This window comes from Narcine bancroftii, chromosome 1 (genome assembly GCF_036971445.1).
Source record: "Narcine bancroftii isolate sNarBan1 chromosome 1, sNarBan1.hap1, whole genome shotgun sequence".
Taxonomy (NCBI): Eukaryota; Metazoa; Chordata; class Chondrichthyes; order Torpediniformes; family Narcinidae; genus Narcine; species Narcine bancroftii.
In genome coordinates, this window is record NC_091469.1 from 305,460,516 (window position 1) to 305,481,652 (window position 21,137).

The 21,137-nt window shown below is 41.8% G+C and overlaps 1 protein-coding gene across 1 annotated transcript; it reads right to left on the reverse strand.

Moving 5' to 3' along the window:
- Positions 1–571: 571 nt before the first annotated feature.
- Positions 572–20,083, reverse strand: ptpmt1 (protein tyrosine phosphatase mitochondrial 1). The gene is made up of 4 exons (XM_069906041.1): positions 19,859–20,083; positions 9,838–9,918; positions 8,206–8,397; positions 572–1,374 (listed from the first exon to the last, which is right to left on the reverse strand). Exons 1-4 carry the CDS (start codon positions 20,003–20,005, stop codon positions 1,207–1,209), a joined length of 588 nt encoding a protein of 195 aa, XP_069762142.1. The 5' UTR covers positions 20,006–20,083; the 3' UTR covers positions 572–1,206.
- Positions 20,084–21,137: the final 1,054 nt, after the last annotated feature.

Here is a 21,137-nt window from a genome sequence, read left to right on the forward strand (position 1 = left end):
TTCCACAATCCTGGATTTTCTTGAATAATTTTCATATAAATTTTGACATGGTCGCAATACATATAAAGTCTTACAGGACTTTAATGCAATTTGGTTAATTTGGCACTTTAGAATGTACTTTTAAAATGTTCAAACTAAATTTGTGTAATGCTAGTTTGAATAATTAAATGAAGTACCATTGTTTTCAGTGATGCAAGATGGTTCAAACTGATGGAATGAAGTCTCTGGTCAGAGACAACCTCAAGGCAAAAGAGTTTGAATGGTCTCAACTTGATATCTGCAGAACTTGAAAAAGGAAGCATAAAACTTTCTGAATATCTGAACCTATTCATGTGATAGAATTAGGATGTCAGTTATAAAAGTCTATTTGCGTAATACTCCCAATTGGAAAATACTCATTAAATATGAATATTTCTATAAAAACACATCTTTAAAGAATGCGCTCAAATGTATGCTACCTTTAGCAAAGGGAAAACAAAATCAAGAATGTTGATGCTCATATCTACAATTAAAGAAACATTTAATTTTACCAAACTCAAATAGTTAGTGTAAAATTATTTATTTATAATTTTATTTCAACAACAAAATTCATTAACACAAACTTTTTTTAAAAAAAAGTATGCATGGGAGTAATTGTCCAATCTGAAATTCTCAACAGAACGTGCATTTGAACAGCTCCTCTTAGAAATCTGGGATTATGGAATTAATCCCTTTCAGATAATATTTACAATCACATCAACAACAAAATTGTTCATTTTATCTAGTGTCTGAAGACGATCCACCTTCATGAACAAATAATATGGAAAAGAGTGCAATATCCTTTTACAAGCACAAGATGATGCAGCAATTTTAAACTACTCCAATATAACAGTTATTACATGAGTTCAGAAAGCTGACATGACATTTTCTCTTAAATTAACAATTGGTAAAGAAGATGTGAACATCTCTGAATTGTTCAAAATAACTATTCCCTAGGATTGGAAACTTTTAACACCATCTTTCTATAAATTCAAAATGGACTGAAAGCTTTCTCAATGCATCCATAGTAAACATTTCTCCTATTATAAACACACATGAACAAATATCAACTTGTGGCTGACATCTGGTGATTGCAAAGTTGAAACCCAACTGTAACTTCCTTTTGTTAATTTCTCAGCAGGAACCATTTAAAGGCAGTAGCATCTTTATATCTGGAACTTGAGGGCTTTATGACTTGAAAGCAGCACTTTTTGTTTCGCACAAGACATCTGGGTCTTCTGAGAATAGTTCACAGTAATAGTTCTTCAGAATCTTAAACTGACCACTACGAATAATAATATGAGATCTGATAGATGCAATATATTCACATGCCTTCTTTGGACTCCAATGATGTAGCTAAAACAAATTTAAGAACCACCAGTTATGAAAGGATTTTTTCTAAACACCATCAAGTTAGCTTCAGAATGTTACAGCTGAATTAATTCAGTATTACTCTAACAAATCAATATAACCTGAATTTAAATAATTGTTCAATTATTTGAGTATTAGAGCTGAAAGCATTCCATTTACTGGTTACTCCAAAACAGAAAGGAATATTAGGCAGCAGAAGGCAATGTCAAAATTGTGCCGAAGTACTGGCTTCAAATTGGTGGAGTACCAGGAAAGAGAAAACTGCAGGAACAAAGTGGATGCCATTTTAGATATAAAAAAGGCAAACAAACAAGGTTACACTGAAGAACATGGTGATGGAATGCAAGGCATCCTGCCAGGTCAAAACAATCTCAACACAAGTATTTCACAGGATATAGTTCAATGCAGAAAGGTTAATAAGTTTAGTAAAGAATAAGTCACAGCAGAAAGAAAAAAAACTTCTGGAAAATGAATGGGCCATACTTGAAACTTTGTTCTGCAAATATAGAAAGCATTAGAATTAAAGATATGGAATTGGAACTTAATTAGTATGAGCATATATTCTGAATGAAAGCTTCCCTATTAAACATTAAACAAATTCCTGCCAATAACAAATACAGAAAAAGTTGCTCAATCAATCCTGAATATTTCAATGATAAGAGGAAACAATTTTGAATTTCCACATGTGGTGAAATGATTAGAAAAGACAGAAATGTAGAAGATAGCAAAATAAGGTAATATAAATGACAAAATAAATATGACAAAATACAAAAGAGAGGTGGAGTGCAAGGGCCAGTTGTTTATTGTTTACACAGAAATGTCAAAACCTCCTAAGTAGTTGTAACAAGTATACAGATAGTGGTTAAACCCCTTAAACTACAGAAATATTTCCAGAGAAAACTCATGAAAGTGTTACCCCACTCCCATACAAATAATATGGGACAGAAAAAAAAAAACTAAGAAAGAAATAAGATGTCAGCAATGCATGTTGATATATTTTATATTTTCTAAATCTTCCAAAAATCAGAATTGGGAATTGAATAATGCAATTTGTGATTTGTTCTTACAGTTAATAAATTCTTACAGCCATTTAAAGTAATTCTGGCTTAAGCTTCCCAATCAAGTTAGGGGATACTCATTTCCCTGTTTGTAAAGCTAGGCATTAAAATTATGACATGAAGAATATTTGAAGCAAATTTACATTTCAATCTTACAACCAGATTAAAGATTTAGGAGCTAAATATTATATGGTAAGATTAAACTTTTACTATTTTAAAAGGAAAATTAGGATAAATATAAAAAGTTCCCATTTAAGGTAAAAATTCACTTTTGTGCAAATTTATTTTATAACCCAAAAATTGTCCAAATTGAGTGAGCATAATTAATATATTTGGTATAGAAGCCTCTGGATTTGAAATAAAAAAATAATAGATCATCTGCATACTTTATGTTCAATTCCATTTGTGGTTATTCCTTTAAATTCTCTACCCTGTTGCATTTTCCGATATAGCCTAAACATTTGACTGTTGTAATTAGAACAAATTGAAGCCATAGGACATGAATATAATAATTTAATCCAATTAATGAAATCTAGACCAAAATTAAATTTCTTTAAAGTAACAAATAAATATTCCCATTCTACTCAATCAAACATTTTTTTTTTCAGTTATGGGGTAGAAGGCAAATATAGTATATTCAGTACTTGATATATTATAAGAATAACAATTTTTAATAAAACCTGTTTGGTCAGAGTTAATAATTATTGGTAAAATATTTTCTAATCTATGCACTAAAACTTTAGATAAAATCTTCACATCAATGTTAATTAATTAAATGGGTCTAGAAGAAGCACATTTTGTTATTTCTTTCCCTTTTTTCAAAAAAGAGAAATACTAGCCTCATTAAAAAACAAGGGAAGCTTTCCCTCTTTAAATGAATCTTCAAACACAGAACTTAAATAAGGTACAAGCCATTTAGAGAAGAGTTTATAAAATTCTACAGGGAAGATTTACCAAACTGTAATGAAGTGATTGCAAGAGAAATTTCCTCCTGAGAAATATTGATCAAATTGATATACTATTTGCTCAAAATAAAGATCTGGAACTATACAGAAGAAATGAACTCAAAACAAAATTTAATATTTTCTCTACATACCCTATGGAACAACAATTGTTGAGAAGTAAGAGTTACTTTTAGATTTATTGTGAAAATCTGGCAAGTTACTTGCAGGACAATTGAAAGGTATTACAAAGACTACAGATCATTCTAAAAATTAAAGAGGCTTTTGACAATTTTATTATCATCTCTATAGTTCTGAATTTAAGAATAATTTTATTTCAATGTCAGAGTTTCTAGATCAAATAAATGTACTCTCCTTATCACAAAATTAAACTTAATATTGTTCAACATTTTAATTTTACTGATTATAAAAGGTCATTTGCGAGTGAATTCGCCAATCCAAATGGAGAGGGGAGATGTGGTTGCCCGACAAGGGATAAAGGGCAACTCAGGAAGGGGAGGGGATAGTGGGGTTAAAGGAATTTTAGATAGGAGAATAAGGGAAATGTTTTATGTTTTAGAAATGTTGTCTTATAAAGTGTTCAAAACAAGAAAGCAGAAATGGATAAGAAGGAAAGGTGATGATGAGGAAATGGAAAGGAAAGATAAACAAAGTATGAAATGGCTATGTTGAACTATATGACTTTAAATATTAATGGAATACATAACCAAATCAAAAGGAAGAAACTGCTAAATTTGCTGCAAAAAGAAAAAAAATTGATATAGCATTCGTACAAGAAACACACTTAACTGAAGTGGAGCACAAGAAATTAAAGAGAGACTGGATAGGACATGTAACAGCAGTGTCATATAATTCAAAAACTAGAGGAGTAGCTATATTAATCAGTAAAAATGTACCAATCAAAATAGAAGAGGAAATAATAGATCCAGCAGGGAGATATGTAATGATAAAATATCAGATATATTCAGAGTTTTGGAATTTACTCAATGTATATTCACCTAACGAAGAAGATCTAAAATTTATGCAAGATATTTTTGTGAAGATAGCAGACATGCAAGGCAACATACTAATAGGAGGGGATTTCAACCTTAATTTGGATTCAAACATGGATAAAACTGGGAAAAAAAATTAACAGAAAGAACAAAGTAACCAAATTTATAATTAAATCGATGCATGAAATGCAACTTTTGGATATATGGAGGAAACAACACTCAAAGGAAAAGGAATGTTCATATTATTTGGGTAGACATAAAACGTACTCAAGAATAGACCTATTCCTGTTATCAGCTCGCATGCAAGACAGAGTTAGGAAAACAGAATATAAAGCTAGACTATTATCGGACCACTCACCCCTGATATTGACAATAGAGTTAGAGGACATCCCTCCAAGAATGTAGAGATGGAGATTAAACTCCATGCTACTTAAAAGGCAGGATTTTAGAGAATTCATTGAATGACAAATTAAAATGTACTTTGAAATAAATACGGAATCAGTGAAAGATAAGTCTATACTATGGGACGCAATGAAAGCGTTCATCAGAGGGCAAATAATAAGTTATGTAACCAAGATGAAGAAGGACTACAATCAGGAAACAGAGCAGTTGGAGAGGGAAATAGCAAATATAGAAAAAGAATTAGCAATGAAGGAAGAGACAACTAAAAGAAGAGAATTGGCAGATAAAAAAATATGAAACACTACAAACATACAAGGTGGAGAAGAACATAATGAAGACAAAACAGAAATATTATGAACTAGTAGAAAAAATGCACAAAATTCTAGCGTGGCAGCTTAAGACAGAACAAACTAAGAGAATGGTATTGGCATCAAGGAAAAAGACAAGCAAATCACATATAATCCAATGGAGATTCATGAAAACTTCAGAGAATTCTACGAACAATTATACCAAACTGAAAATGAAGGGAAAGAAGACAAAATAGATGAATTTTTAACTAAAATTGAACTACGAAACTACAAACAGGAACAAAATAAATTAACAGAACCATTTGAAATAGTAGAAACACAAGAGATAATAAAAAAAGTACCGAATAATAAAACACCAGGAGAGGATGGATTCCCAACAGAATTCTATAAAACATTTAAAGATTTATTAATTCCTCCCCTCCTGGAAGTAATCAACCAGATTGATAAAACACAAAGCTTACCAGATTCATGCAAAACAGCAATAATTACAGTAATACCAAAGACAGGGAAAGATCCACTCGCACCAGCATCATATAGACCAATATCTTTACTTAACACAGATTATAAGATAATAGCTAAACTATTAGCAAACAGATTAGCCGACTATGTACCAAAAATAGTAAATCTAGACCAAACTGGATTTATTAAAAAAAGACGAACAACAGACAATATTTGTAAATTTATTAACTTAATTCATGCAGTAGAAGGAAATAAGGCTCCAAAAGTAGCGGTTGCTTTAGACGCAGAGAAGGCCTTTAACAGAGTAGAATGGAATTATTTATTCAAAGTACTACAAAAATTCAGCTTACCAGAGAAATATATTAATTGGATTAAAGCATTACATAAGGGGCCATTGGCGAAAGTGACAGTAAATGGATATATATCAAAACAATTTAACTTAAGCAGATCAACAAGTCAGGGATGCCCACTATCGCCCTTATTGTTCGCGTTAGCCATAGAACCACTGGCAGAACTGATAAGAACAGAAAATAAAATAAAAGGGATAAAAATAAAAGACAAGGAATATAAAATCAATTTATTGACGTTATAGTATACTTAACAGAACCAGAAATATCAATGAAAGAATTACATAAGAAATTGAAGGAATATGGAGAAGTGTTGGGGTACAAGATTAACGCAAATAAAAGTGAAGCAATGACAATGAATAATGCGGATTTCTCAAAATTTAAGAAAGAATCACCATTCAGATGGCAAACGCAAGCAATGCGATACCTAGGTATACAAATAAATAAAAACCTCGGCCATCTATATAAACTCAATTATTATCCACTAATGAAAAAAATTACAAGACGTCTTAGAGCATTGGAAAGACTTACCACTAACACTAATAGGAAGGATAAACTGTATTAAAATGAACATTTTCCCAAGGATACAATACCTATTTCAGGCATTGCCAATACACTTGACAGAGAAATTCTTCAAGGAGTTAAAGAAAATAATAAGGAAATTCTTATGGAAAGGGGGGAAACCGAGGATAGCACTAGATAAATTAACAGAATGGTATAAACAAGGAGGCTAACAACTGCCAAATTTTAAAAATTATTATAGAGCCGCACAATTAAGATACCTATCAGATTTTTATCAAACAAGGGAAAAGCCAGATTGGACTAGATTAGAACTAGATAAAATATGGGAGAAGATATCTGAACATATATTATATAAATGGGATGAAAAATTGGTACAATGTAGGAATTCTCCAGTATTACAACATCTGCTCAATATTTGGAAGATTCATGTAGAAAGGAATAAAACAAATTACCAACTACCAAAACTAATACTGATGCAAAATCAGCTAATCCCTTTTGCAATAGATAACCTTTCCTTTAGAGAATGGGAGAAAAAAGGGATCAAAAGAATAGAAAATTGCTTTTCGGGAAATAAATTATTATCCTTTGAACAAATGAAGGATAAATATAATACAACTCACGATACAGTGTTGGCATACTACCAACTGAAATCCTACTTGAAGGACAAATTGGGAAGCAGTCTGAGGTTACCAGAGGGAAGTAATTTTGAATATGTGATTACAGACACAATGATAATCAAAAAATTTGTAACAAACATGTATATTAAACTACAAGAAAAGGAGAATGAGGAAACAAATGGTAAAACTAAACAAAAATGGGAACAAGATCTAAACATAAAGATAAAGAAGGAAACATGGGAGAAGTTATGCTCAGGAACTATGAGAAATACAATAAATACGAGGTTACGTATGATACAAAATAACTGGACACACAGGCTATAAATTACACCTCAAAAGTTAAATAAATGGGACCCAACAGTATCTGACAGATGTTTTCGCTGTAAAAAGGAAATGGGAACAACAATTCATGCAATTTGGACATGTGAGAAAGTGAAAACATTTTGGGAAGATCTAAACCAGATATTAAATAAAATCACAAAAAGCAATATTCCAAAAAACCCAGAGATTTTCCTCCTAAGTAACATAAAAAACAAAGAATTTTGACTTGATTTGGATGGTGCACAAAAAAAGATTTGTTAGGATAGCCCTAGCTGTAGCAAAAAAATGTATTATGTCAGCCTGGAAATTAGAAGATAACTTGAGAATACAACAATGGTATATAGAAATGATAAATGTATTCCATTAGAAAAAATAACATATAATTTAAGAAATAACATTACAATATTTGAACAAATATGGGAGCCATACATGAAAGATAATAGAGAAAACCTACCGGGGACATCTACCACCTAAAATGACAGAAGGAGAAGAGAATGAAAAGAACTGACTCAGTGGAATTTCTTGTTTATTTTTATTGAGTGACAACATAGTTTGACGGGTTTAATGTATCTTATTTTCTGAACTTTAAATAAATGGGAGGGGAGGTAGGGAGGGAGGGAGGGAAGGGGGGGAGAAAACGACACTATATATTCAAGAAGGAAAATGTATGTATTTTGATCAATATGGTTTATAGTGTGAAAAATAAAAATAAAAATTTTAAAAATTTCATTTGCCAATGCTCCAAGCAACTGCCTTGGAACACAAGATACAAGTACTGGTTGTTGCCATTGTACATTACCATTTAAGATTTAGTATTAGTCAACATACATGAATTAAGTACGCTGCCACCATAGTGGCACTACGGGAGCGTCCAGCCTTGCAGTGCACATAGACACAGCTTCCTTCATTACGATATTTAGTAAGGAAATCAACACCCTTTTTCAGGTCTTCCAATTTCGGTACGCCAAGTATGTCAACGGTGCTGAGTCTTAACTGTTCAACTCCAAGTGACTCCCATTCCTGAAACACAAATTCTACTCAGAAATGGGCAGAGTTAGGATGAAAATAGAGAGAGTAAAGGTACATCTCAAACCATGCATTTTTTTTTCAATAAATGTCTCAGTTCCATTCATTGCAATATAATCTCAGGATAGGGTCAACGTTATTTGACGAACTTGCTTCCAGTCCCATGGCTAAACTACAAAAGATGTTGCACGCACACACATTGAAATGGGTAATAAAATTTCAACAAATCTCTCATCTATTGAAAAACTGGTTTATCTAAATTATTGCGACACAGCATTATAGTGACTCTTGCAGTTTCTTTTTAGGATAGGCAAAACCTTTCATTAACTGATCTTGCACTCTGCAATATAGAAATGAAACGAATTTTCAAAAAAGCAACAATACCAAACAAAACTGAACCGAAACTGTATAATTCCAAGGTTCACTACTCCTGCTGAATTTTAATTTACAAGTCAGCGAGAACATCTGGTAAAACTGGTAAAAATAAAATTCATATGAATACAGGTCAGTTAAGTTGTGCTACCATTAACTAATAGAAAGCTCAAATTGTGCATTCTTGACCTCGTTGACAATACTAACAATATGCCTGCTCTGAAGCATGGCCCTATTCAAATACAAGGTGAGTAACATAAATCCTGTTTCCTGAATTTTCTTTGAATATTTTGCTTTCATTCAGCTTCTATGACATGAAAAATTAATATTATAGAGATATCAAGTAGTAGATTGGAAGGTCTGAAAGCGGGCCAATTGTAAGAGCATTTAGCTATCAGGCCAAAGGAAATAGCATCAGTCAGCAACATTTCCCTTCATTGTTTACTTTGCTGTTCACTCTTCAAGATTTATTATCAGAACTCTCCTCCAATCTCTTAATGGCAACGTCACCCAAAAATTCTATCAGTTCCCACACATAAAATGATGAGATTCAGCTTTACCTCACCATGGCTGGACTTAGGCTGTGAGACTATAATCTGACATTACTACTGGATTTTCAGCAATTTCTTCCAACTAAATATCAGAAAGGCCAAAACATTTTCAGTCAACATCATAAATATCCACTATTCATTCATTTCCTCTTTATGGAAGCTATCTGAAACTGAACCAAAATGTCTCAACCACATTAGCATATCTAACCACAGGTCAAGATTTGACCATACATGGTAAAAATCACCAGGGCTAGCTATTTCTACCAATGTAATGTCGCTTAAGCTTTCTTAAATGCGACAAAATTATTTAATGCATTCCTTGCCCAATTCTCTCAACCTTCTCTCAGCAGAAAGGTTTGTTACCATGACCGGATTCATAACAAATGCCATTTATGCATGCATTTGCGTATCAACATACCCTCCTAAATCTCTGACCACACAGTGATTTTTTTTCCTTGAAAATCAATAACTTGGAAACCTATTTTTATTAGATTTAATTTTTTCCACTTACCTCAGATGTGTTTACAAAGAATTTTGTTTCATAATCTTCATTCATGGTTATCACACCTCGTACATTCTCTTTTCTCACTAACTGAAAATCCAAACACATTAAAATTATTGAAAGATGTAGATCAGAAAGAAGTGGAATTTTTACATATGGAGCTTTTGTGTCCCAAGTATGCTTGTACAAAAGGATGAACACGAAGGCTCATGAAAATTCTTTATCACCCTTTGATAAAGAAAGAACATCAAAAATATGTACAAGGTGAAAGGCAAATTTGAAGATGTGAAGTTGTGCTCGACACAACAGTAAATCTCTCAAAAGGATTAAAGTAATTATAAGCATACAGATCGTTTAGAAAAAAATCTGGGTTAGAGATGGAGAAGAACCACAAGCATGTCAAAATAAGATTGTGAGAAACACACACTGAGATTGAAGTAAAAAAAAAAGACACACACAAACATTCTGGAAGAACTCAATCAGCCCCTGAAATGAATACTTTGCCTCAGTCTCTTCTCTTTGGCTTGGCTTCGCGGACGAAGATTTATGGAGGGGGTAAAAAGGAGGGGGGGGGGGTTGCCCATTCAGAACCAGCTCTTCAGCGCTTGACGTCCTGCTTTGCGGAAACTGCCAAAATGTTTGGCCTGGAAGTCAGCCTGAAGAAAACTGAGGTCCTCCATCAGCCAGCTCCCCACCATGACTACCAGCCCCCCCACATCTCCATCGGGCACACAAAACTCAAAACGGTCAACCAGTTTACCTATCTCGGCTGCACCATTTCATCAGATGCAAGGATCGACAATGAGATAGACAACAGACTCGCCAAGGCAAATAGCGCCTTTGGAAGACTACACAAAAGAGTCTGGAAAAACAACCAACTGAAAAACCTCACAAAGATAAGCGTATACAGAGCCGTTGTCATACCCACACTCCTGTTCGGCTCCGAATCATGGGTCCTCTACCGGCACCACCTACGGCTCCTAGAACGCTTCCACCAGCGTTGTCTCCGCTCCATCCTCAACATCCATTGGAGCGCTCACACCCCTAACGTCGAGGTACTCGAGATGGCAGAGGTCGACAGCATCGAGTCCACGCTGCTGAAGATCCAGCTGCGCTGGATGGGCCACGTCTCCAGAATGGAGGACCATCGCCTTCCCAAGATCGTATTATATGGCGAGCTCTCCACTGGCCACCGTGACAGAGGTGCACCAAAGAAAAGGTACAAGGACTGCCTAAAGAAATCTCTTGGTGCCTGCCACATTGACCACCGCCAGTGGGCTGATAACGCCTCAAACCGTGCATCTTGGCGCCTCACAGTTTGGCGGGCAGCAGCCTCCTTTGAAGAAGACCGCAGAGCCCACCTCACTGACAAAAAAGGACCTTGATCAGGAGGAGGCCAGAATAGGGACAGGCTGGACAATGTTGAGCTTCAGGAAGTATTGGATCATCTTAAAAACAGTAAGACTGACAATTCTCCAGGCCCTGACAGGATTTATCCCAGGTTGCTATGTATTTGTTGGCTGTGATCTCGGAGTCCTCCTTGGCCACAGGGAAGGTGCCGGAGGATTGGAAAATGGCAAATGTGGTCTCCTTGTTTAAAAAGGGTAATAATTAGAATCCTGGGAATTATAGATCAGTGAGCCTTACTTACTTGATTGTCAGTGGTGTGCGAACTATTCGAGAGGATTCTTAAGGACAGGATTTATGAGTGTTTGGAGCAGTCTACTCAGGGATAGTCAGCATTGTGAGGGGAAGGTCATGCCTCACATAACTAATGATTTTTTTTGAGGAGGTAACATAAGAAATCGACATAGGTCAGATACTGGATGCTGTGTATATGGATTTTTGTAAAGCAGTTGACAAATTCCACCATGAGAGGTATCCAGAAAGTCATGAGGCAGGGATGGGATTGATGGAACCTTGGCTGTGTGGATTAAAAATTGGCTTGCATGTTGAAAGCAGAGAGTAGTAGTGTTATGAGCCCAAAGGACCCCAAAACCCAGCAGCAATAGACATTCACCAAGTCAAGTAGTTTTTAAAACACAAAAGTTGTTTTTAATCAACTTTAAACATGAAAACAGAATTAAACTTTAATTTATCTCTATACTTCTTCTTCTTTGACTTGGCTTCGCGGACGAAGATTTATGGAGGGGTATGTCCACATCTGCTGCAGGCTCGTTGGTGACTGACAAGTCCAATGCAGGACAGACAGGCACGGTTGCAGCGGTTGCAAGGGAAAATGGGTGGGTTGGGGTTGGGTTTTGGGTTTTTTCTCCTTTGTCTTTTGTCAGTGAGGAGGGCTCTGCGGTCTTCTTCAAAGGAGGTTGCTGCCCGTCAAACTGTGAGGCGCCAAGATGCACGATTGGAGGCGAGATCAGCCCACTGGCGATGGTCAATGTGGCAGGCACCAAGAGATTTCTTTAAGCAGTCCTTGTACCTCTTCTTTGGTGCACCTCTGTCTCGGTGGCCAGTTAACACGATCTTGGGAAGGCGATGGTCCTCCATTCTGGAGATGTGACCCACCCAGCGCAGTTGGGTCTTCAGCAGCATGGATTTGATGCTTGCGGACTCTGCCAGCTCGAGTACTTCGATGTTGGTGATGAAGTCATTCCAATGAATGTTGAGGATGGAGCGGAGACAGCGCTGATGGAAGCATTCTAGGAGCCGTAGGTGATGCCGGTAGAGGACCCATGATTCGGAGCCGAACAGGAGCGTGGGTATGACAACAGCTCTGTACACGCTGATCTTTGTGTGTTTCTTCAGGTGGTTGTTTTTCCAGATTCTTTTGTGTAGTCTTCCAAAGGCACTATTTGCCTTGGCGAGTCTGTTGTCTATCTCTTTGTCGATCCTTGCATCAGATGAAATGGTGCAGCCGAGGTAGGTAAACTGGTTGACCATTTTGAGTTCAATGTGCCCGATGGAGATGTGGCGGGGGAGGGGGGGGGGCTGGTGATCATGGTGGGGAGCTGGCTGATGGAGGACCTCCGTTTTCTTCAGGCTGACTTCCAGGCCAAACATTTTGGCAGTTTCCGCAAAACAGGACGTCATGCGCTGGAGAGCTGGCTCTGAATGGGCAACTAAAGCGGCATCGTCTGCAAAGAGTAGTTCACGGACAAGTTGCTCTTGCGTCTTCGTGTGAGCTTGCAGGCGCCTCAGATTGAAGAGACTGCCATCTGTGCGGTACCGGACGTAAACAGCCTCTTCATTGTTGAGGTCTTTATTGGCTTGTTTCAGCATCATGCTGAAGAAGATAGTAAAGAGGGTTGCTGCGAGGACGCAGCCTTGTTTCACACCGTTGTCAACGGAAAAGGGTTCGGAGAGCTCATTGCTGTATCTGACCCGACCTTGTTGGTTTTCGTGCAGTTGGATAACCATGTTGCATCCGAGGCGCTCTAGTATTTGCCAAAGCCCTTTCCTGCTCACGGTGTCGAAGGCTTTGGTGAGGTCAACAAAGGTGATGTAGAGTCCTTTGTTTTGTTCTCTGCACTTTTCTTGGAGCTGTCTGAGGGCAAAGACCATGTCAGCAGTTCCTCTGTTTGTGCGAAAGCCGCACTGTGATTCTGGGAGAATATTCTCGGCGACACTAGGTATTAGTCTATTAAGGAGAATCCTAGCGAAGATTTTGCCTGCAATGGAGAGCAGCGTGATTCCCCTGTAGTTTGAGCAGTCTGATTTCTCGCTTTTGTTTTTGTACAGGGTGATGATGATGGCATCACGAAGGTCCTGAGGCAGCTTTCCTTGGTCCCAGCAGAGCATGAAAAACTCGTGCAGTTTGGTATGCAGAGTTTTGCCGCCAGCCTTCCAGACCTTTGGAGGGGATTCCATCCATACCTGCTGCTTTGCCACTTTTCAGTTGTTCAATTGCCTTATATGTCTCTTCCCGGATGAGGACCTCATCCAGCTCTAGCCTTAGGGGCTGTTGAGGGAGCTGGAGCAGGGCGGATTCTTGGACTGAGCTGTTGGCACTGAAAAGTGATTGGAAGTGTTCTGACCATCGGTTGAGGATGGAGATCTTGTCGCTGAGGAGGACTTTGCCATCTGAGCTGCGCAGCAGGCTTTGGACTTGGGGTGAGGGGCCGTACACAGCCTTTAGAGCCTCATAAAAACCCCTGAAGTTGCCAATGTCTGTGCTGAGCTGGGTTCGTTTGGCGAGGCTAGTCCACCACTCATTTTGGATCTCTCGGAGTTTGCGCTGAAGATGGCTGCATGCACGATGGAAGGCTTGTTTCTTCTCTGGCCAGGATGGCTTTGTAAGGTGAGCCTGGTGGGCAGATCGCTTCTTTGCCAGCACCTCCTGGATTTCCTGGTTGTTTTCATCAAACCAGTCCTTGTTTTACCTGGAGGAGAAGCCCAGTACCTCTTCAGTATCTCTATACTTAACTAAACCAAAATAACCCCCTTCTAATTCTAAGCACACGTGTATGTAATGTGTGTGTAACTTTAAGTTTTTTGGTTCACAGTTCAATCTCACTTCTCCTTCTTCCAAGTTCTCTGGATGCAGGCAATTCTTATACTGTGCACAGAATTTAACATGTATAAAGTTCACCAGGCTTTGGTGTTTGAAAGGTAAATGTTTACTGCTCAGGAAGGTTCTTGTAGGGTTTGCAGAGAGAGATTTGTTGTTCCAGGATTTCCACAACCGAGGTATCACCATTAGTCACCTCAAGGTCTCGCTGATGAAACCCCATCAGGGTTTTCCAGATGGTAACCTCTTTCTTTAGGCTACCACAGCGTTCCATTCTGTTCCTCTTATTCCAAGAGAAACATAAGTCAGATTGCACTTCCAACTATCCACTGTTCTGGAACTTTCTGTTTCCAACCACCTCTTTCTGGCTTGTTTCAGCCGTGACTGTTCAGTCTCTTTTCAGTGTCACACACATTAGCTGAGAGGGCTTGTCTTCTCTCTCTCTTTCCCCAACTGAGACTGCCAGAAAGCCATGTGACTCTCTCACTTGCAAAAACCCCCACCTTCTTCAGCAAACCACAGGAGTTCTCCCCCTTGGTCAAGCTGTTGTCTGAGATAAACAAAACCCAGGAGTGATCTCTGTGAGCACGCTGTAAGTACTTTTTAAACAGCCAGTTTGTCTCCTCCAAAACAATGGCCTATTCATTTCACAACGTCATTTCAATTAGCACCTACTTGTGAAATGTGCATAAAAGTCTCCAAAGATCCTGCAATGTTACTAAATATGAATTTTTCAGTATTTCAAATAAGATCAATTTTAAAAGTATTCTGCCTGGAGGTGAGTGACTGGTGGAGCTTTGCAGGGATTGTTTTGGGGCCCCTGCTCTTTCTGATTTTTATAAATGATCTAGATGAATAAGCAGAAGGATGAGTCAGTAAGTTTGCAGGTAATACAAAAGTTGAAGGAGTTGTGGATAGTGCTGAAGGTTGTCATAGGTTACAAAAGGATGTCGACAGGATGCAGAGTTGGGCAGTAAAGTAGCAGATTTAGTTCAATATAGATAAGTGTGAAGTGATATACTTTGGAAGGTCAATCCTGAGGGTTAAGGTTAATGGCATCATACTTAACAGTGTGGAAGAACAGGGGGACCTTGTGGTCTAAATCCATACATCTCCAAAAGTTCCCATGCAGGTTGATAGGATAGTTAAGAAGGCCTATAGGATGTTGGGCTTCATGAGTCAGGGGATTGAGTTCAACAGTCGAGAAGTCATGTTGCAATTCTACAAATCTCTAGTGAGACCACACATATGGTGTTTAGTTCTGGTCGTCTCATTATAGGAAGGACGTGAAAGCTATGGAGAGGATGCAGAGGAGATTTACCTGGATATTGCCTGAATTGGAAAAAAAGTCTGAGACAAGGCTAACAGAGCAAGGACTTTTCTCTTTGGAGTGAAGAAAGATGAGAGGTGACTTAAATGGGGTCTACAAGATTCTGAGAGGACAGCCAGCATCTTTTTTCCCAGGGCAGGATAGCAAACACCAGAGAACATCTGTACAAAGTGATGGGAGAAAACTATAGAGGAGTCATCAGGGCTCTTTTTTTTCAATTAACACTGAGAGTTATGGGTGGCTGGAATGCCTTGCCAGGCATGGTGGTGCAGGCTGAAACATTAGGAGCATTTAAAAGACTCTTAGACAGGCAAATGGATGAAAGAAAAACAGAGAGTTAAGAGACAGAAAGGGTTTAGTATTTATTTTTGGTACGAAAGTGTGTCAGCATAATATCGAGGGTCGAATGGCCTGTACTGTGCTGCAATGTTCTCCTTTAAGTGCAAGTACAAATTTTTTGAAAAATACAAAATCCTGAGAAGTTTTCAGAGAATGGCAGGGAGAGAACAATTCATCCTGTGGAAGAATCGAGAACAACAGGATTAAAATATAGAAAAGGGATTACCTATTTAAATCATTGATGAACAACATTTCTTTACTCCAGAGTCAAGAGATTTTAGAACTCTTCCTCAAAAAGTCAATGGAAGCACACTCTAATTACAGTGGAACCCCGATTTAATGCAAATGCAGATATAACGCGATGAGACATTGGATTCAGACATCAGGCTGCCGCGAGCAGCAGGGACAGTCAGTTTACTAAATTTTAATTTGTGTTTTAACTTCAACTATAATTTGTCCGTGAACTACTCTTTGCAGACGATGCCACTTTAGTTGCCCATTCAAAGCCTGCTCTTCAGAGCTTGACGTCCTGTTTTGCGGAAACTGCCAAAATGTTTGGCCGGAAGTCAGCCTGAAGAAAACTGAGGTCCTCCATCAGCCAACTCCCTACCATGACTACCAGCCCCACATCTCCATCGGGCACACAAAACTCAAAACTGTCAACCAGTTTACCTATCTAGGCTGCACCATTTCATCAGAATCAAGGATCGACAACGAGATAGACAACAGACTCGCCAAGGCAAATAGCGCCTTTGGAAGACTATACAAAAAAGTCTGGAAAAACAACCAACTGAAAAACCTCACGAAGATTAGCGTATACAGAGCCGTTGTCATACCCACACTCCTGTTCGGCTCCGAATCATGGGTCCTTTACCGGCATCACCTACGGCTCCTAGAATGCATCCACCAGCGTTGTCTCCGCTCCATTCTCAACATTCATTGGAGTACTTGAGATGGCAGAGGCCGACACCATCGAATCCACGCTGCTGAAGATCCAACTGCGCTGGGTAGGTCACGTCTCCAGAATGGAGGACCATAGCCTTCCCAAGATCGTGTTATATGGCGAGCTCTCCACTGGCCACCGAGACAGAGGTGCACCAAAGAAGAGGTACAAGGACTGCCTAAAGAAAGCTCTTGGTGCCTGCCACATAGACCATCGCCAGTGGGCTGATATCGCCTGAAACCGTGCATCTTGGCGCCTTACAGTTCGGCGGGCAGCAACCTCCTTTGAAAAAGACCGCAGAGCCCACCTCACTGTCAAAAGACAAAGGAGGAAAAACCCAACACCCTGCCGGTCACACTCTCTCCCCTCCTCCTGCCGGTCACACTCCCTCCTGCCGGTCACACTCCCTCCTGCCGGTCACACTCCCTCCTGCCGGTCACACTCCCTCCTGCCGGTCACACTCCCTCCTGCCGGTCACACTCCCTCCTGCCGGTCACACTCCCTCCTGCCGGTCACACTCCCTCCTGCCGGTCACACTCCCTCCTGCCGGTCACACTCCCTCCTGCCGGTCACACTCCCTCCTGCCGGTCACACTCCCTCCTGCCGGTCACACTCCCTCCTGCCGGTCACACTCCCTCCTGCCGGTCACACTCCCTCCTGCCGGTCACACTCCCTCCTGCCGGTCACACTCCCTCCTGCCGGTCACACTCCCTCCTGCCGGTCACACTCCCTCCTGCCGGTCACACTCCCTCCTGCCGGTCACACTCCCTCCTGCCGGTCACACTCCCTCCTGCCGGTCACACTCCCTCCTGCCGGTCACACTCCCTCCTGCCGGTCACACTCCCTCCTGCCGGTCACACTCCCTCCTGCCGGTCACACTCCCTCCTGCCGGTCACACTCCCTCCTGCCGGTCACACTCCCTCCTGCCGGTCACACTCCCTCCTGCCGGTCACACTCCCTCCTGCCGGTCACACTCCCTCCTGCCGGTCACACTCCCTCCTGCCTGTCACACTCCCTCCTGCCTGTCACACTCCCTCCTGCCTGTCACACTCTCTCCCCTCCTCCTGCCTGTCACACTCTCTCCCCTCCTCCTGCCTGTCACACTCTCTCCCCTCCTCCTGCCTGTCACACTCTCTCCCCTCCTCCTGCCTGTCACACACTCTCCCCTCCTCCTGCCTGTCACACACTCTCCCCTCCTCCTGCCTGTCACACTCTCTCCCCTCCTCCTGCCTGTCACTCTCCCCTCCTCCTGCCTGTCACTCTCCCCTCCTCCTGCCTGTCACTCTCCCCTCCTCCTGCCTGTCACTCTCCCCTCCTCCTGCCTGTCACTCTCCCCTCCTCTTGCCTGTCACTCTCCCCGCCTCCTGCCTGTCACTCTCCCGCCTCCTGCCTGTCACTCTCCCCTCCTCCTGCCTGTCACTCTCCCCTCCTCCTGCCTGTCACTCTCCCCGCCTCCTGCCTGTCACACTCTCTCCCCTCCTCCTGCCTGTCACACTCTCTCCCCTCCTCCTGCCTGTCACTCTCCCCTCCTCCTGCCTGTCACTCTCCCCTCCTCCTGCCTGTCACTCTCCCCTCCTCCTGCCTGTCACTCTCCCCTCCTCCTGCCTGTCACTCTCCCCGCCTCCTGCCTGTCACTCTCCCCGCCTCCTGCCTGTCACTCTCCCCGCCTCCTGCCTGTCACTCTCCCCGCCTCCTGCCTGTCACTCTCCCCGCCTCCTGCCTGTCACTCTCCCCGCCTCCTGCCTGTCACTCACCCCGCCTCCTGCCTGTCACTCTCCCCTCCTCCTGCCTATCACTCTCCCCTCCTCCTGCCTGTCACTCTCCCCTCCTCCTGCCTGTCACTCTCCCCTCCTCCTGCCTGTCACTCTCCCCTCCTCCTGCCTGTCACTCTCCCCTCCTCCTGCCTGTCACTCTCCCCGCCTCCTGCCTGTCACTCTCCCCGCCTCCTGCCTGTCACTCTCCCCTCCTCCTGCCTGTCACTCTCCCCGCCTCCTGCCTGTCACTCTCCCCTCCTCCTGCCTGTCACTCTCCCTTCCTCCTGCCTGTCACTCTCCCCTCCTCCTGCCTGTCACTCTCCCCGCCTCCTGCCTGTCACTCTACCCCCTCCTGCCTGTCACTCTACCCCCTCCTGCCTGTCACACTCTCTCCCCTCCTCCTGCCTGTCACACTCTCTCCCCTCCTCCTGCCTGTCACTCTCCCCTCCTCCTGCCTGTCACTCTCCCCTCCTCCTGCCTGTCACTCTCCCCTCCTCCTGCCTGTCACTCTCCCCTCCTCCTGCCTGTCACTCTCCCCTCCTCCTGCCTGTCACTCTCCCCTCCTCCTGCCTGTCACTCTCCCCTCCTCCTGCCTGTCACTCTCCCCTCCTCCTGCCTGTCACTCTCCCCGCCTCCTGCCTGTCACTCTCCCCGCCTCCTGCCTGTCACTCTCCCGCCTCCTGCCTGTCACTCTCCCCTCCTCCTGCCTGTCACTCTCCCCTCCTCCTGTCTGTCACTCTCCCCTCCTCCTGCCTGTCACTCTCCTCTCCTCCTGCCTGTCACTCTCCCCTCCTCCTGCTTGTCACTCTCCCCTCCTCCTGCCTGTCACTTTCTCTCTCTCCCCCTCATTCTGCCTGTCACTTTCTCTCTCCCCCTCCTCCTGCCTGTCAGTTTCTCTCTCTCCCCCTCCTCCTGCCTGTCACTTTCTCTCTCTCTCTCCCTCCTCCTGCCTGTCACACTCTGCCTCCCCCTCCTCCTGCCTATCACACTCTCTCTATCCCCCTCCTCCTTCTTGTCACTCTCCCCCTCTCCTTCTTGTCACTCTCCCCCTCTCCTTCTTGTCACTCTCCCCCTCCTCCTTCTTGTCACTCTACCCCCCACCCCCCCCCCCCTCCTCCTGCCTGTCACTCCCCGTCCCTCTCGCAGAACGCATGCGCGCTCCCACCGGCGCCGCCGACAGCTCCTTCGCCCGTTCCTACCTCCTCGTTGAGTGAGCGAAATGGGAGAGCCCCAATGATGACAGTTTGGTCAATGCGGTCATACCAGTGGCGACCGAACACCTTTGACATGACGATATTGTAGCCCAAACTCGGGTAAAACACGATCCGTGCAAACAGCGCCGCCATGATAAACGATCATAGCCAATCCAAAGCTCCCCGTCCCACCACATTAAATGCCCCCCCCTGCAGCTGTCGTGGGGCCCGTGTCCCACATTAAATATCCCCCTGTAGTTGTCGTGGGGCCCGTCCCACCACATTAAATGTCCCCCCTCTCCCCCTGCAGCTGTCGTGGGGCCCGTGCTCCACATTAAATGTACCCCTGTAGCTGTCAAAAATGAAAATTCGGGCAAGTAAAACACGTTGGAGAAACTCAGCGGGTCATTTACATAGCAAAGGCAAAGATACCTAACTGATATTTCGGGCTTGATCCCTTCACCATAGACACGTCAGGTTTAAGTTTCTTTATCTTTGCTTATATAAAGTGCTGAGTTTCTCCAGCTTTGTGTGTTTTCTTCAACCCCGGTACCTGCTGCAGACTTTTATTTTACTTATAATTTGGACAATGCACAAATCCTTCAACTAGTACCTCCAAAGAGAAAAGGGAACGTCCAAATCATTGCTGCTGACTTCAGAAAACCGGGAAATGCGGACAAATAAGTGCATAAAAAGATCTGAATGCACTAAAAATTCCAACCCTGGAAAAGTCCTAATTAATATAGTTCATGGACAAAAAGTTGGACCTGCGTACTTTAAAAGGTATCCCCTTTTCTTCCGAATACCTTTGTAATTGTTTTTTTTTTAAGCATCTTATGGATGCCCTTCCAACCTTTGAAGATTGAAACCTCAAATGGAAAGGAGAACTAATTTTAAAGACCTGGTAAGAGATGCATTCAACGAAAAGTTCTCTCATTTTCGCGATGTGGCAGGATGGATCCAGGATCCAGGATGCTAGTTGTAGTGTGAATTCTATGTTTGTGAAGAGCAGTTGACAATCAAAAACATAAACCTTTGATCAAATAATCATCAGGGGCTTCATACCATGAAGGGCTCAAGCCTGAAATGTTGATTATGTTGCTACATAAAGGACACTGTTTGACCTCCTGTGTTTCTCCAGCATTGTGTTTTTACTTCAACCACGATGTCTGCAGACTTTTGCATTTAATATCAAAGATTATACATTTGCTAACTGGATGAATTACATTCCAGATAAAAGCACAATGCTGGAGAAATTCAGCAGATCAAACAGTATGCTTTACTG

Bases quoted from the DNA above. Each gene is read 5' to 3' on its own strand.
- ptpmt1 (XM_069906041.1), bottom strand. From the start codon at position 20,005: ATGGCGGCGCTGTTTGCACGGATCGTGTTTTACCCGAGTTTGGGCTAC. The intron at 9,919-19,858 runs GTAGGAACGGGC...TTGGATTTTCAG, and splicing joins TTCGCTCACTCAACGAGGAG to TTAGTGAGAAAAGAGAATGT. The intron at 8,398-9,837 runs GTAAGTGGAAAA...TTTGTGTTTCAG, and splicing joins TCTTTGTAAACACATCTGAG to GAATGGGAGTCACTTGGAGT.